The following is a 14,911-nucleotide window of genomic DNA, read 5'->3' on the forward strand; positions in this document are numbered from 1 at the left end:
TGAACAAGTTAATGGAAGATAACCTGCTAAAGACTATCAAATACAAAGATGCCATCTCTAGAAGCTGTGAGCTGAAAATTCTTGGAGACTGTGAAAGTAATCTGGGGCATGATCTGCACATGCTTACTCTTACTCAATAAACTTGTGTTTTCCCATGGCACCTGCTTCTATCCACTGCTGGAGATTGAATTTTGGTATAAATAGCCTTTGGTTTCCTTAATATGACTATTTTCTCTGAGTTGTCCTCTGTATTTTTCTATCACATGAGGATTCACTACTTTTCATTCCAAAGAACAGCCAAAGAGAATTTGTCTCTCGTTGAGTAGTTGGGAACTGAACTGACCAAGGCACAGACTTAAGACTTCAGTTTCAAAGAGCTTTGGGAGTCTTGATTTTTTAATATCCAGTGATGGTCTAATGACATTGCATATTCTTCTCAGGCTGCTGAAGCTACATCCTCAGTTTTGCCTCTTTCTGAAATAATGCTCTTATCCACATTCATTGTCCTAGCTCCCTGCATCTCTGTTTTTCAGTGCTACTACTAATACTGTGCTAATGTACTACATCGTGTAGTATCTTGTGAAACTAAGCCTTCTAAGCTAATTAACAGTGTATGTTTCCAGGATGCGGAGGAACATTATACGGCAGCACTGGCTCATTTGCTAGTCCCAGCTACCCAGCAACTTACCACAACAACACTGATTGTGAGTGGGCCATTACTGTGCCCAAGGGACGAATTGTCACAGTGAACTTTGATTTCATCAGCATCGATGACCCAGGGGATTGCAGTAGCAACTATTTGATCCTTTACAACGGGCCAGATGCCAGCTATCCCCCAGCCGGGCCGTACTGTGGACTGGTATGTATTGCCTACTGTCTGTGACCCTCTAAGTGCTTAAAATGAATCTTTACTGTTTCATATTCAAGACTGTTTCCCCAATTCTGGTATGAATCCCACACAGATGAGTGGGAACGAAGGCATAGGGGGTGTGTGGCGCCTCAGAAGCCTTCCAACGCAGACCTTACACTGACATCTAGTGGGAGGCATCAAGCTATTTTGCTCTGTAATATTTGTGATTTAAATATTTGTAATACACCGAGGGAGAAGCACAACAGCAGCATCTAGGACTGACCTGAGGTCACTTCTAATCTGTAATCCAATTTGTGCCTCAGTTTTAACTTTCTGAGTGGCTTTTCCAAAGGATCTTGTTGTTCTATAAAGCTTTTCATTTTTCTTGTCTTGAATTTTAGGATACAAACATTGCTCCATTTACAGCTACATCTCATCAAGTCTATATAAAATTTCATGCTGAGTATGTGACTTTACCGTCGGGATTCCAGTTAAGCTGGATGAGCTAGAACACTGTTTATGAGAAATATATTACCATTCCTTGTGCTACTGAAGAGACCTCAGATCATAAAGTGAGTTTGAAATCTTATTATGATAACTGCAGCTGAAGTAAGGCCTTTTAAAAATTAAGTGTTGCTGTTATGAACTTAAGAGTTCTGTCAAAAAAATGTGATCTCCCAGTGTACTGAAAATAAACTATTATCTACCCAACTGGAAGAATGAGTTTTTGCTAGTTTTTGAAACATATTTTGTATATTCTTCTACATAATTTCAGTTTTACATTTAATGCTATAAAAAGTGAATTTGCCAGGATAAAACTTGACCTCAAAATATCCAGCATGAAATTGATGACTCAAGATATGAAGTTGTCTTTAATTGGTTCTATAGTTATGTGGTTTTGTCCCAAGCATCTTTGAAAACATCAGCTACAGTTTTGTTCAAATTAGAATAAAATCAGAAAATGCTAAAAAATGACCCCTGTCCTGCAACTACTTATGCAGATGACTTTGCCGGAGAACTTTCTGTAACACTGTGCATTGGGTGTAAGAACCCGGCTGAATAAGTACTCAGGCATTCACTGAAGTTTTAACACAGTAAGGACATGCTGTGGTACTAAATCTTAAATACATTAAGAAGTAATGTCAGGATCAGAGCCCTATGTCAATATATACAAATATCTGTGATTATATTTATTGAGCTACATCTTCAAGCTTCAAAGTCTATTTTACAACTGAATATAAAAAACTTGTGAGACTTCTAGTAATTATGTCACCTTCCTAGTGAACTTGTAAGCAACTTCCTAGACATTTATAAAACAATTTCAGAATAGGGCAGACATAAAAATATTAATTGACCGTTGACTAGAAATAGTTTTTCCCTTCCCCAGGCTAACACACATCATACATAAAAAACATTATACAGATGATACAGATTCCCACTATGAAACTTTTTTTGTCACAACCCAGAATGAATGACCAGTTCACTTCCTGGATGTCACCTGTGATGGACAGGCAAGAGGAATTCACACTGCAGCAAAGGAACAAGGGCCTCATCAGAACTCTCACTTTATAACTGTAACAAAGAGTCACTCACAGCAAAAGTAATTCCTTAACGTGACTGTTGTGCTAATTAATTATGAAATTACATGAGAGTGTTAATGGCAGTTCTAACCAAATCTAGGAACTCTTTGAAGATATCGCAGTGAATGCTAAAAAAGCCATCATTCCACAAGCATACAAAGCTTTATAGCAGCTAAGAAGCCATCATGGTTAAACTAAAAAGTCGAAAACACAAAACAGACAAAAAAGGGCAAAAAGGCAGATGGCAAGCTATAAAATATGACTTAAAATAATCTGGTAGTAAGTTAGAAATAGAGAAACCTGTGAACTCCCACTGGCCAACAGAATTAGATGTAAGCCAGCATTTTAGGATTGTCCAAGGACCAAGAAAAACCTAGCCTATGTATAGGTGATACTCCTGCTGACGTGCTAAAGTGTAACATGGAAGAAGGAGAAATATCTGTAGATGGATTAAACCAGGAGACACCTCTGTCCTACCGAGCTGCTAGCAGAACAGAAACTTCCTCTGATAAGGGAAGACGTAAAAGACCACGTAGTCAAATTACACATTTTCAGATTAGTGGCCCAGAAAACCTCTGCTGAGAGTCCACATCAAACTGATTTCATAGTTGCAGTCAAGGGATGATGCAATCTTTGTCCATAATGTTTATTAAAAACCCCATAAAGGGGATGGCAAGCAGTAAAGAAAACAAACATCTGAACTGCCTGGAGATAAAGCTACAAAGTAAGTTGTAAAGATAGCAGTGTGTAAGACGTACAGCTATTTGCCTGCAGAGATCAGGAAGACTTTATTTCTTCTTTGTGAATGGCTGCATCACAGGGCTTTGTGCATGTCCTTTGTGGTTTTGACACATTCTGTGAATCACGAGGGATTTGGTGCAGTTGGTGCAGAGCAGAGAATCCCCTCAAGATCTGGCTGCTGTCTCTTGCTGCTAGGTGTCTGGTCATGGAAGCATCAGATTTGAGGCAAATATAGGCTTGGCGAGAACGTTGTCACTTTCTGCATTTCACCAGCCTGGAGCACAGCTCAGCTGGAAGCCACAGGTGAAAGGGAAGGGCATGTCTGCCCCAAACAGCTCCCTGCCACTGCAGGTAGTGTTCTGTGGTACGTTCATGCCTCACATTAAAAGTGGATCATGGCCTGACAGACCATGAATTCTCAGATCAAACCTTGGTCTTCTCAGGTGTATGCCAGACCATAAACTGACAAAAACCAGAAACCTGTACATGGTTTTAACGAATGAACTTCATTAGTGCCTTTTGAGACTGGTATCAGCCACAGATCATACAGTTTATGGACACAAAGTCAAATTCCCTGAGGACACCCCCATCCCCCATGCTCACCCTGAGCCTGGCCTGCTGTTGGCTTAGTGAATGTGTAGATGCCATCTGGTGACCTGTGATGTACATGAGGCCATTCTGGTGACACAACCTTTGGCCTTAAACTCTAGAGGGGAACTGCAGTTAAACCGATGAGTTTGCTGAAATCTGATTGATTTCACTAAGAGAAAAAGCATGTTTCACTTTAAAGAAGATTAAATGTTTTTGGACATTTTTTGATACTATAAATACTTGCTTTTGGCATGACTTGCTGTCACAATGTCAAACAAATAGTACAGAATCATTGATCTTCTGCAGAAGAACAGACTAAAGAGCACTATGAAAGGGAGGAAGAAAAATTTGTAAGATTTTTTTTTTAATCTAACAATAACTAATGGTTGGTGCATCTTTAAATGGTACAAATACTCCATGCCTGTGTGTAATTTTATTTAAAAATGAGTAAAATACATGAGGTTCTTCAGAGACAAATTAAAGTCCAGCAGAGAATTTGTGCTCGTGAAGACTGTTGAATGAAGCTACTGGTACAAGGTTCAACTGATCTAGCCCAACCGACTCTTGCCAAAAATAGTCAAAGTCTAAAATTAGAGTAAATTATCAAACCCATTCTTTAAAAAAACAGGAACAAAGTAACCCACTGCTGTCCTCAGTGGGTTATTATCATTTTCTATAAGGAACCACAACAGATATACGACTGCAGAAGTATTAAAGTGGAGGTCCTTAGAGGAAGAGCTGGTGCTAAGGCATGTTTCTGTCTTGGAAGGTAAGGAGTCATTTAAAACACTTGCTTTAAAATGAATGCACAGCAAAAGCAAACAGGAACAAATAAACAGATAATTTAAAAATAATTATTCCATGAAACTTCTATGCGTGTTTTGCAGTATACAATTCAAAAGACAAAATCCGTGGTTAAGATTTATGGCTTCATCTCACAATACTGCCATGAATATCTTTGCTTTTATGTCTGTGCACATTGCTGTCTCTTTCACAGATAATGTCATAATTGTGAATGCTGCATGTCCGTATTATAATACCTGCATGACTACAAACAACCTCCCCGGTCAATGACAAAGCACATATAATGAATGTGCCTGTTTTCACTTCCTAGAGCCTGCATGATTTTAACTTACTTGTAAATCATCTTCTGCATGTTCCTATACATATTTATTCTTATATAAAGGTATATTTTTAAGAGACAGTTATATATGAATGGTGAACACTCTGAAAACTAGGATTTGAAAAATAAGCACTAAAAGATCCATAACAGTATTTTTTAATTGCAGTTCCCATGTGACAAATCTATTCTTTATAAACAATGAATGAGAAAGTAATACCAGAATGAGATTATTTGGGCTATAGTTATTTGAAGTAAAGGAGAGGGAAGATATACAGCTAAAATGCTACAAATTGTGGTGCTGATCAATTGAAAACATTACCTAATTTTAGTTAAATTTACAGAACAATTTTGGCTGAAAAACAGTTTCCTCTCAGCTCATAAAGCAAAGGAGGAGGTATCTCAGTTTCCCACAGTAACTCAAGTGTCCTAGGCACCAGAATTAACATATTTTGTATAATTATTTTTTGTCAGCTGCCAAACTAAAATCACAGAACTATTCTGCAGTCCTGATTAAATGTAACAAAAATTGACTACTGTTCATGGTAATGACAAGAGCAACAATACAGGTTTACTAACAAATAAATGTATAAAATATTTATTAGCTGTTAATAAAAATAGAAGCCACATTCTAGAACTTTGCTGTTATAAATAAATATTGTGGACCAGCGATCACACATAATTCCTGTAATATTGATGGATACATTTTTAGTAGCAGTGACTAGCAGTACACAACTGGTTTTGCAGGTGCATGTAGCTGTTCTATCGCTTTGATGATACACTAATCCTGCATTAATGTTGACCATTATGATACCTTTTCTTGGAGAGGAAAAAAAGGATAAAAATAGAATAATAACGTAAAACCTCATTTCCTTAGTTAGAAGAGCTACCTAGGACAGCCAGAGCACGGGCAGCGTCAGAGCAGCTTGTCCCCTTGCTGCTCCCCAGCACAGTGAGAGGAGCCAGCAGGAGGCACTTCTAGCCCTCGCTGCCCGGTGCCCGGCTGGAGCAGGCTGGGAGGAACCAGGGCAGGGAGCAACTTCTCCCACCACACTGCAGCTGCAGCTCTGCCATACAATCCTGGCTATACATCTGCCTCACGGTCACCTGCTTTACCCTGCTGTCCTCAGGACAGAAGGCATATGCCAGCCGCTGCAAGCAATTCAGGCATTTGCTCTACAAACATTTAAGTCAAGTGACAAATTTAGAGCAAATCTGTCAGATATCAAGGATATTTTATAGTTGTTTCATAAATAAAAAAATCAGTAGCTGGATAGTACAGCCAGGCATACATTGGAACAGCCTGCCCTGTGAGCTCAACTGCCGTACATGTGGGGAGGGCCCCACTGGCCAGCCCCCAGATACAGGCTGACCAGCCTCTAGCAGGGGGTATAGAGGGAGCTAAGGATGTTTGGGGTCAAAGGGGTTAGGGAAGAACGGGATGTACTGAGAAGAGGTGGTAGCGGATAAGAGAGGGGAGATGGGGTTACTGCGGTGGCATAGGCCTTCTGCAGGAAACCACTCTTCATGAGTATGACTGATGATGGAAATACCTGAAAATTAAGTTTTCAAGATCGGGAACGATCTGACCCCTGGACAGTGTGGCATGTGTACTTAGTTTCCCACTCATTCTCATCCCATTGATATTTAGTGCTTTACGAGGAGCTGAGAAGCTTTAAAAGAAGGCTTGACAGCAACTTCTCTTTGCCAAATCCAGTGCAGATGACTAGGATATTGATTAGTGCATTTACTCAGGTGAAAGTTCTGCTAACGCAGGAACCAAAGTAGATCGCATGAACAGTGTGACTGATAGATGAACTATTTACACAACAAGAGCATAATCAAATTAGGTGGATGGTAAAAAACCCTACAATCCCAATAAGAAGGAGTAATGGCAATGTTTATTAAGTTGGGAGTAATTAAATACTTCTGTGGTACGATAGAATGTGGACATCCTGGCCACGTGCAATGTAATAGTTTTCACCACTGCATAAATGGGGCAGTGAGAAGCCAGGTGAGCTTCTCATTAGCCATAAAGACACCATTTTGTGACTGTTTCCTCACAGTCACATGTGCTTTACCTGTTTATTGGAATAAGCAAGTTAGGACCATATTTCATAGACAATAAATCTGCCTAAGCCTTTGCTACTAAATGAAGCCTGCAGTCATTCTCCGTGAAACAAGAACAGCAGACATGCTAGCGCCTAGGTCTTTGGGACAACTAACTGGTGGCAACCGGGACATTTTCTGACACAAGAAAGGGATGTGGATTCATGTTGCTGCAGACAAAAAGGAACTGTACACCGTTGTCTTGTACATCTGAGTAACTGTGTGTTCTGCTGAGCAACCTAGATAGAAGTTCTTCTAGTTGTGTTTTGTAAGAAAGACCTGAAAGCAGCCTGTAACTTCAGGAAAAGACTCAAGGTACTAAATGCTATTTAGAGATAAACATGCTACAATTCTGCAACCCAGAATTAAATCCTTACATTCCTAAAAAAGGAAAAGCTTAAGTTGCATCTCCAGCACTGTTTCTCATTTGCTGGTTTAGGCACCCTCCCATTCATCATCTTGGTTTCTGTGGATATTCTTTTTAGGCTTCTAAGAAACACCGTGCAGTGCATAGCGAACACATAGGCTAAGTTCGCAGCTGTGGTTCTCAATGGGTGGCCTGGCCTTAGGTAATTTTATAGATTTAGTCAGTAATTGCTCTGAGCTTCCGTATCTGTCGAATGAACAGTAAGCAGGAGTTTAACTCCTAACAAAGATGTTTTACACATAAATACATTATAACCAGGAAGGCTGTAACTCCAACATCATGGTGATGAGGTCAACTAAAAGTGCTCAGAACCTGGGCTCAGCCTTGTGACTTTTGCAACTAGAGCTGACTAGAAAATCCAGAGACACCTGAAGAAATGGAAACCACTGATTCAACAAACCCAGGGGTTTTTTGTGTTGATGTCTTCTGCCTTAGATAGCCTTTGCCAAACTTCAGGGTGCTTTGAAACCCTACTTGGTCAGTTCCTAGTGAGCCTGAGCTTTCCAGCTCCAGGGCTCTGCAGCTTCTCCTTTCTCCTGTTGCTGACTAGCTGGGACACGGAGTTGTCCAACTGCCCCGAGCACATCCCTGACGCCTTCCAGACCCCTGCCAGGGTACGAGGAGCTGCTGCTGCTAAAAGCCCTCGAATGCACATTACTCCTCAGTGCAAAACAGCACCACGGCCGCCACAACCCATCTTCTCAGGTCTATGCTTGTAAAGCGCTTGCCAAGTGCTGAAGAAACTGAAACGAGCGTTGACATTGCCTTTTGAAAAGACAGCAGTGTAACCATACGAGGCTCCCAACGGGAAAGGCCAAATCAACCTCAGCCACGGCGTTAACCCCAGCTCCTCACCCACCCACCCAGGAGAGCCTGCTAAGAAACAGGCCCCCACCTGAGCAGCGGCACTACTGAGGCCGTTTCCTCTCCCAAGGAGCCAGCTCCCGCAACCAGCCCGTTGCCAGGGTCTGACAGGGCAAGGACCCCACACGGCAGCCGCGCTCACGGGGCTGCGCTGCTCTGCCGGGCAGACCGCTTCGCGAGGCCGGCGATGACTCGCCGGGAGCCGGCCATGCAGCGGGAGGACGCTCCCAAACACGCCCAGCCCAGGCACCCCGCCTGCGGCGGGCGCGGCGCTCTGGTGACGGGGCAGGGCCGGGCCAGGCCGCCCCGCGACACCGGGCGCCCGTCCCCCCCGCTGCGCATGCGCCAAGGCCCCGCTCACGCCAGCGGAACCCCTGCGGCCCAAAAGCCGCTATCACCTACGGGGTGCGCTTATTGGCTAACGAACCTGCCTCCGGCGCCCCCAGCCAATGGTCAGCGGGCCTGCGCCGGGAAGCCACGCTGATTGGTCTGGCACCTTCCCGTCCGTGGGTGGGGCTGCTCGGCGGCCGGCCGGCCGGCCGTAGAAGGCTCGGGGAGCGCCGGCCGCTCTCCCGGGGCGGGGGCCGCGGTGCGCCTGCGCAAGAGCGCGAGGGCGGGGCGGGCGCGCGGAGCCGCCCACCGGGCTGCCCCCCGCCGTCCCGCCCACCGGGCCGCCCCCCGCCGCCGTCGTCCCGTCGGCTGCTGTCCCGTCCCGTCCCGTCCCGTCCCGTCCCGTCCCGTCCCGTCTCGCCTCGCCTCGCCTCGCCTCGCCTCGCCTCGTCTCGCCCCGCTGCAGCCCCGTGCGGTGAGTCGCTCCGGGGGCAGCGGCGGCCTCGTCCCTCCGACCGGGGGCGTGGGGGAGGGGGGACGGCCGGCGCTCCGGTCAAGGCTCCGCTGGGATGGGGCGGCCGCGGAGGGATGCGGCGGGTCGGGCCCCCTCGGCGGCGCGGAGCGGGGCGGGCTTCTTGCCCTCGGTCCCCTCAGGGCGGGAGCCGTCCCCGCGCAGTCCCGGCAGGCTCCCCCGCTCTCCCCTCCTGCCCGCCTCACGGTGTCCGTTTGTGCCCCACCCAGACCATGTCCAAGTCTCTGAAGAAGATCGTGGAGGAGAGCAGGGAGAAGAACCAGCCCGAGGTGGACATGTGCGACCGCGGCATCTCCAACATGCTGGACGTGCCCGGCCTCTGTAGGTACCGGCGGCGGCGGAGGGCGGGGAGAGCGCTAAACTTCCTTATTTGTCCCGGGATGGGCCGGGGCCGCTGCCGGCCCTGGGAGCAGGGAAGGGGATGTGTGTGTCGGTCCGGGCCGCCCCGTTCCCTGCTGCGGCCCCGGCCCCTCGGCCGTGGTGGGGCTGCCTGGACTTCTTCTGTGCCGGGGGTGTCCTGAAGCTTTGGGCATCGGGGGCTTGGGGAGGGACTCGTGGGCAGGGGGAGCACTCTGCTGCCAGCTCCCCACAGCACCACAACGAGCCCTGAGCGTGTTCGGGAGAGCCCCGGCTCCGCTGCACCGGAGAGACCCGCGTGGGAAGCTGGGACACCCCCCACCATCTCCCACCACCTCTTCCCCTGCACCGTCTGCAGCCCTGAGCGTTGCCTGTCTCTCGCTGCTGTCGCTCTGGCACTCGAGCGATGGGGAGACTGTGCCTGCTGTCCATCCTTGCCTCTCCCTGCTACCGATGCACAAACACCAGCCGAGCAGCATCTCCTCTGGCTTTTGGAAGGGATGGGGTGATATGAGCCTGTCTCTGAAGGACAGTATGTTAATACTGTATTACAGATACAGCAGTATCATACTTTGGATATTCCATGATTGCATGTGCTTCCAGAATTGTGACAGTCTGTTGTTTCTGGTACATTGCATTTGCTGTAAATTAACTACAGCACCTGCAACGTACCAATAACAACTTACTGTCACAGTTCTGGAGAACACGTAAATGAAGAGCAAGACAGGTGACTTTGCCTTGCATTTGCTTTGGCTAAGAGTGCATGTAATGTTATGGTACAGCTGATTTGCACTGAGTTAAAATTGTGACTGGCTGTAGTGTGCCACAGGCTGATTTCCCCCGAATGCACGATGTATTGAGAAAAAAGCAAAATCTAAAACCACCAACATACTTGAAACTCTAACCATATCCTAGTTTAGCTCTTTGCTATGTTTGTTACACTTGATAGCAGCCAGGACCAAGTGTATGTAACTCTTCTTGCATGATGGAAATGAGTTCAGGAGAATGTGTGTCTGCAGAGCTGGGAGCAGACTGAGGTATCTTCAGTCACATCAGTAAAGGATGAAGACTTGATTTGCGGCACTTGGTTCTGTACTTCATCCTTTACTGATTCTTTTCCTGCTTCTGAGTTGTGCATGGGATTTCAGGAAGATTACATTGTAAATCCCATATATATGTACTCATGTTAAATTGAAAGCTTCACTGTATTGCTGTTGGATGAACAGTTGTTTGAGACAAAGTAGTGTTTAGCTTGCATTAACTGCAGACTCATTTTCAAGACTATACTTATCCCTTCCAGTTAAACTAATGCATTAAGAGTATGGGGCAGCAACAGAATACTGTTGCTTTTGTTAAGCAGACTTGTTACCAACACATAATTAATTAGCCAGGTTTGATCTTTCAGGCAGGTGAAGAAAGGTGGCGTTGAGAATGTAATGCTAAAGTTAAAAGAAGCTTTTCTTGTACAGATATTGTTTTGGGTTTACTGTACAGGCAGGGTCAGGGGCTACAGTGTGGGACACTGGTCCACAGGTGGTCACTGACACCCAATTGCTAACGAAGCATCTGAAGGTTGTCTGGCAGGGAGCTCCCTACATGAAGTGTAAACTTGTGGTACCCTAGTTACATGGCATCAGAGAAGTCTGCATGCAGATAACCTTGGTGCACATTGTATGACTTGATTTAGCATGGGGATTTGGGGCATTCTCCAACTTGAGGGGGAAGTGATGACTGCTTTCTGTTCATTTAACTGAGGTCTTCATGCTTTTTCAGTTAGTCTGCACTCTGACAGAGAAGGCATTATAAGTTGGGTTTGGGTGTTTTTGTGTTGTGGTTTGGTGAGGGTTTTTTTGGCAAGATATGTGCCACTTTCCATCTGGAAAAGTAATAACTTCCTCCAAATATGCCTTTAAAAAAGTATTGAATAGGCATTACCTCTGAATTTTAGGTAATGGTTTGATAAAATGTTAAACTTGATTGTTTTGTAACCCTACTGTAGACTGTGTTTTGGGTTTATTTGGCTCTGAGAACTGGCAGGGAAGTTAAATGAGTCTGACCTTGTGCCTTCCCTTCTGGGGGTGTTGGATACCTTTCCAGTGCAGTGTTAAAGTTTCCCTTTTCAGAAACTGTTTTTTCCATGATATAAAGATTTCTGTTAAAAACAACTATCATGATTCATGCCCAGGGACTGTTTTTTCACAGCATCTTGTCTTTAATGAGGGCCACTAGTAGATGTTCAGAGGTAAGGATCTGTTTAAGTTATGATTGGATGGAACATGTTGGTGGTGTTTTCCCTGGTTTTGGCCATTTGAGGTTTAAGGCCTTCCTAGATTGGAGGATACTCCAAAGTTACTGTATTCAGTGGACCCTGATAGGGGTTTTGTCTCATGTAATTATTTAATGGTTGTGAATGCCCACCCCAGTGGCCAGTAACTGTTGAAGTAGGCTGTTCCCTATAGTCTTGGTTATTCTTCAAGAACAGGGCCAAGCCTTGTCCCACTGCCTTTTTGAGTACTTGCTGCAGTGTGGCTAGTGGATTCCTATTTAAGCTTTCTTAATTCACATAGAGCTAATGAAGACACAAGGGTTTGGAAGCAGTGCACTGTGTAACATCTGCTCCATGTGCCAATCCTTTTCCTTTAGGTGCAGACCTGTTCTTGCCGTGTATGTTTTAAAAAACAGTAAAAATTAAGTGATCATAGGAAACTAGTATTAATGGAGGCAGAAGAGAAAAGGGAGAGGGAAATATATGCCCTGGCTTCTCTTCTGACTTTTCTGTCTGGTCTAATGAATGACTTGCTACAATATTGGGCAGCCACTCATGTTTTCTTTTGCCTCAACTTCCACCCTCTGTAGCAGTTGTGGGAGAGACAACAGACCAAACTTGCCTCTGGAAAACACCAATGTCTCTTTCCAAATCGAGATGAAATATTATTTTCTACCTGGATGGAGATTGACACTTGGTATTTGAAATGGTCTTAAAACTAGCTTGGTCCTAGAAGCTTAGCAACTTCTACATCTCTTCCCTCCTTTGTGTTTAGTAAAGGGAGAGTGGAGTTTTCAGTTTGTTTGTATTGTGGTGTTCAGATTCACAAAGAAAAGCTCAGAAGTCCCTGAACCACTGCTTGCTCAGGAGTTCATTCATGTCATTAAAAGTGGAGTTCTATTTGTGGAATATTCCTTGAATCCAGGCACTTCCATGTTTTCTCCTAATGACTTAAAGTACAAACTAGAACTGTGCTACAGGCCTTCAGAACATCTGAATTTTCAAGGCTTTCAGGAATGTGATATGAGAAGACTGCAGAGATGTGCTGTAGAAAAGAGATTTCATTTGAGACTAAAAATGTCCCTTGATCTACATGTTCTGTGCTTTAGCTCATCATAATAATACAAAGACCATGTGAAACAGTTTTAAGCTTTAAAGCCTTTTCTTACTATACTGGCATACGATGTAACAAATGTTACACCATTTGTGAGCACATCTATACTGTAGTTGTGCATCCACACATGAATAGTTTTGAAAAATATCTTGCCCTGTGGAAGTGTTCTAATGTATTTTGCTTTTTTAAATTCCATATTGTGAAATAAATAGATCATATTTGTTTACAAAACACCCAATACAGACAGGTAATGGCAGCAAGCATTAATAGACATCCTATAGGGTGAACGATCGGGTTCAGCAAGTAGGGCATGGTGTGTGTCTTTCCCCTAGCCTGATGGTAGGGCATTTGCTATTAGGACTTTAAACAGCCATCAGCGATTACAGAATTGTTCTTGGAGGAGGGACCAGTCTGTAATATGTCATTTATGCATCTTTAAGTGATCAGTATGGGGAAACTGTGAATTGAAGAATTATTTTGCCCAAATAACTTGAGACATCTGCTGCTCTGTAGTCTTGTTGTCAGGGAAGGAATATTGGATGAAATCCTATTTACTCTGTAAGTGTTAATTTGCTCTCGTTATCGTTCCATCTGCAAGCTATTCATATTTTACATAACGTACATGCTTGTGTGGTAGGAATTAACATGCCTAGAATTAATTGTCAGAAAGTTAGTGTTGATATAATTGTCCACTCCTAAAATAACCAAAGCACAGAAGATAGAGGGGCAGGCTACTTGTAGTCATTTTGTACAATACTGTAATGGTCATCCTTCATCAGGTTCCTCCAGTGGGGCAGACAATGTCTTATCTTGGTTCAGCAAGGTCTCTAGAGTCTTCCTTTTGTTGTGTTTGGTTTGTTTTTTTGTTTTTTTTTAAAAAAAAAAGTCTTGTCATCTGAATATTTTATGTAAAGCTAACTTGCAGTGCATGGCAGCAGTATATGAAAAAACTTGATACTAAGGCCAAAAGGAAAAAGCTTCAGTATTCTTTCCTTGACCCACTCTGTTTTGAAGCAGTAGTGGGGCTGGGACCATAATGAGAATTTGTAATTACTGTGCAGTTAAATTGCTCTGGCAAATGCCAGTATCCTGACCCTCAAACTTCTGTGTGGATATTTGGTGCATTCTTGAAATCAAAATAACTTACTGCCTGTGCGTGAATTACTGTAATGTTAACAAGGCATCTGAGGTCTGTAGTCCTCAAAGAGCTGCTGCTTAGTGCCTAGGAGCTCCTCCAGTGGTATCACAAAGAAGTTATAGTAATTCCCCTGTGAGAACTGTGATGCCCTTTGAATCTTGAGGGACTGGCACTTGGGGTGAATCATCTGACCTGTTGAGTGATCCTCAGCAAGTCCTGATAGTTACACTTACCTGAGCTGTGTTCATCCAAAGCAAAATGGCCCCATCAGGTCCCTTTCAGCCTTCCAGATGTTGCTCGGGGAAGTTAATTAGTTAAGATGGATGCCTTTGTCAGAAGAGCTGATAGTTTAGTTGTCATACAGAGTTGTCTTCATATATACGATGAAGAAAACCACAGTCAGCTGTTCCCACAGCACAGTCCTTTTTACAGGAGTAGGCAAGTGGCAGCATACTGAGAAGCTTGCTATTTTCAGGGCCTGGTTGTTTCACATAGGTCAGTTTAATGTAAGTGAGCAAATTCCCCCCCGTGTGAGGACTGACTCAATGCCACTTTATATCTAGGCTTTCTTTCTTAAAATGCTGCAAATCTGTCTCCCAACTGGTAGTAGCTTTGGATCTTTCAAGATTGAAAATATTTTTGTCTAGATATGGCTAAGATGCTGCTGGAAGTAGTCCAGATCACAGATGCCTAACCTTTGCTCTTTTCAAAATAATATTGGAATGTTGCCTTTTTTCTCCGGTTGAGGGATGTCAGCCTGCTTTGCGGGTCAAAGATGCAATGGGATTTTATCATCAGGATTGACTGAGATAGTGGAGTTTCAGATGAGGTGTCTAGGCTTCAGCTCTAATTTGGCCAGTGAAGTCCAGTTAAAATGTCTTTTGTCCAGGGT

At 44.2% G+C, this 14,911-nt stretch overlaps 2 protein-coding genes across 3 annotated transcripts in view; both read left to right on the plus strand.

Annotated features, from left to right (window-relative positions):
- Positions 1–1,459, plus strand: part of CUBN (cubilin) — a 149,698-nt gene extending 148,239 nt beyond the window's left edge. The window contains exons 66-67 of the mRNA XM_074897979.1: positions 624–859; positions 1,252–1,459. Of these exons, the coding sequence (XP_074754080.1) occupies positions 624–859; positions 1,252–1,359 (344 nt within the window). The 3' untranslated portion in view covers positions 1,360–1,459. The remainder of the gene's footprint in view (positions 1–623; positions 860–1,251) is intronic.
- Positions 1,460–4,513: 3,054 nt separating this feature from the next.
- Positions 4,514–14,911, plus strand: part of RSU1 (Ras suppressor protein 1) — a 121,820-nt gene continuing 111,422 nt past the window's right edge. Inside the window, exons 1-2 of one of the 2 annotated variants that reach the window (XM_074897980.1) lie at positions 4,514–4,531; positions 9,354–9,465. In XM_074897980.1, coding sequence (XP_074754081.1) covers positions 4,514–4,531; positions 9,354–9,465 — 130 coding nt within the window. Of the gene's footprint in view, positions 4,532–8,855; positions 9,088–9,353; positions 9,466–14,911 lie in introns of those variants that run through there. The other variant, XM_074897982.1, reaches the window with a different exon arrangement.

Source organism: Athene noctua, chromosome 2, assembly GCF_965140245.1.
Source record: "Athene noctua chromosome 2, bAthNoc1.hap1.1, whole genome shotgun sequence".
In the NCBI taxonomy this organism is placed as follows: domain Eukaryota; kingdom Metazoa; phylum Chordata; class Aves; order Strigiformes; family Strigidae; genus Athene; species Athene noctua.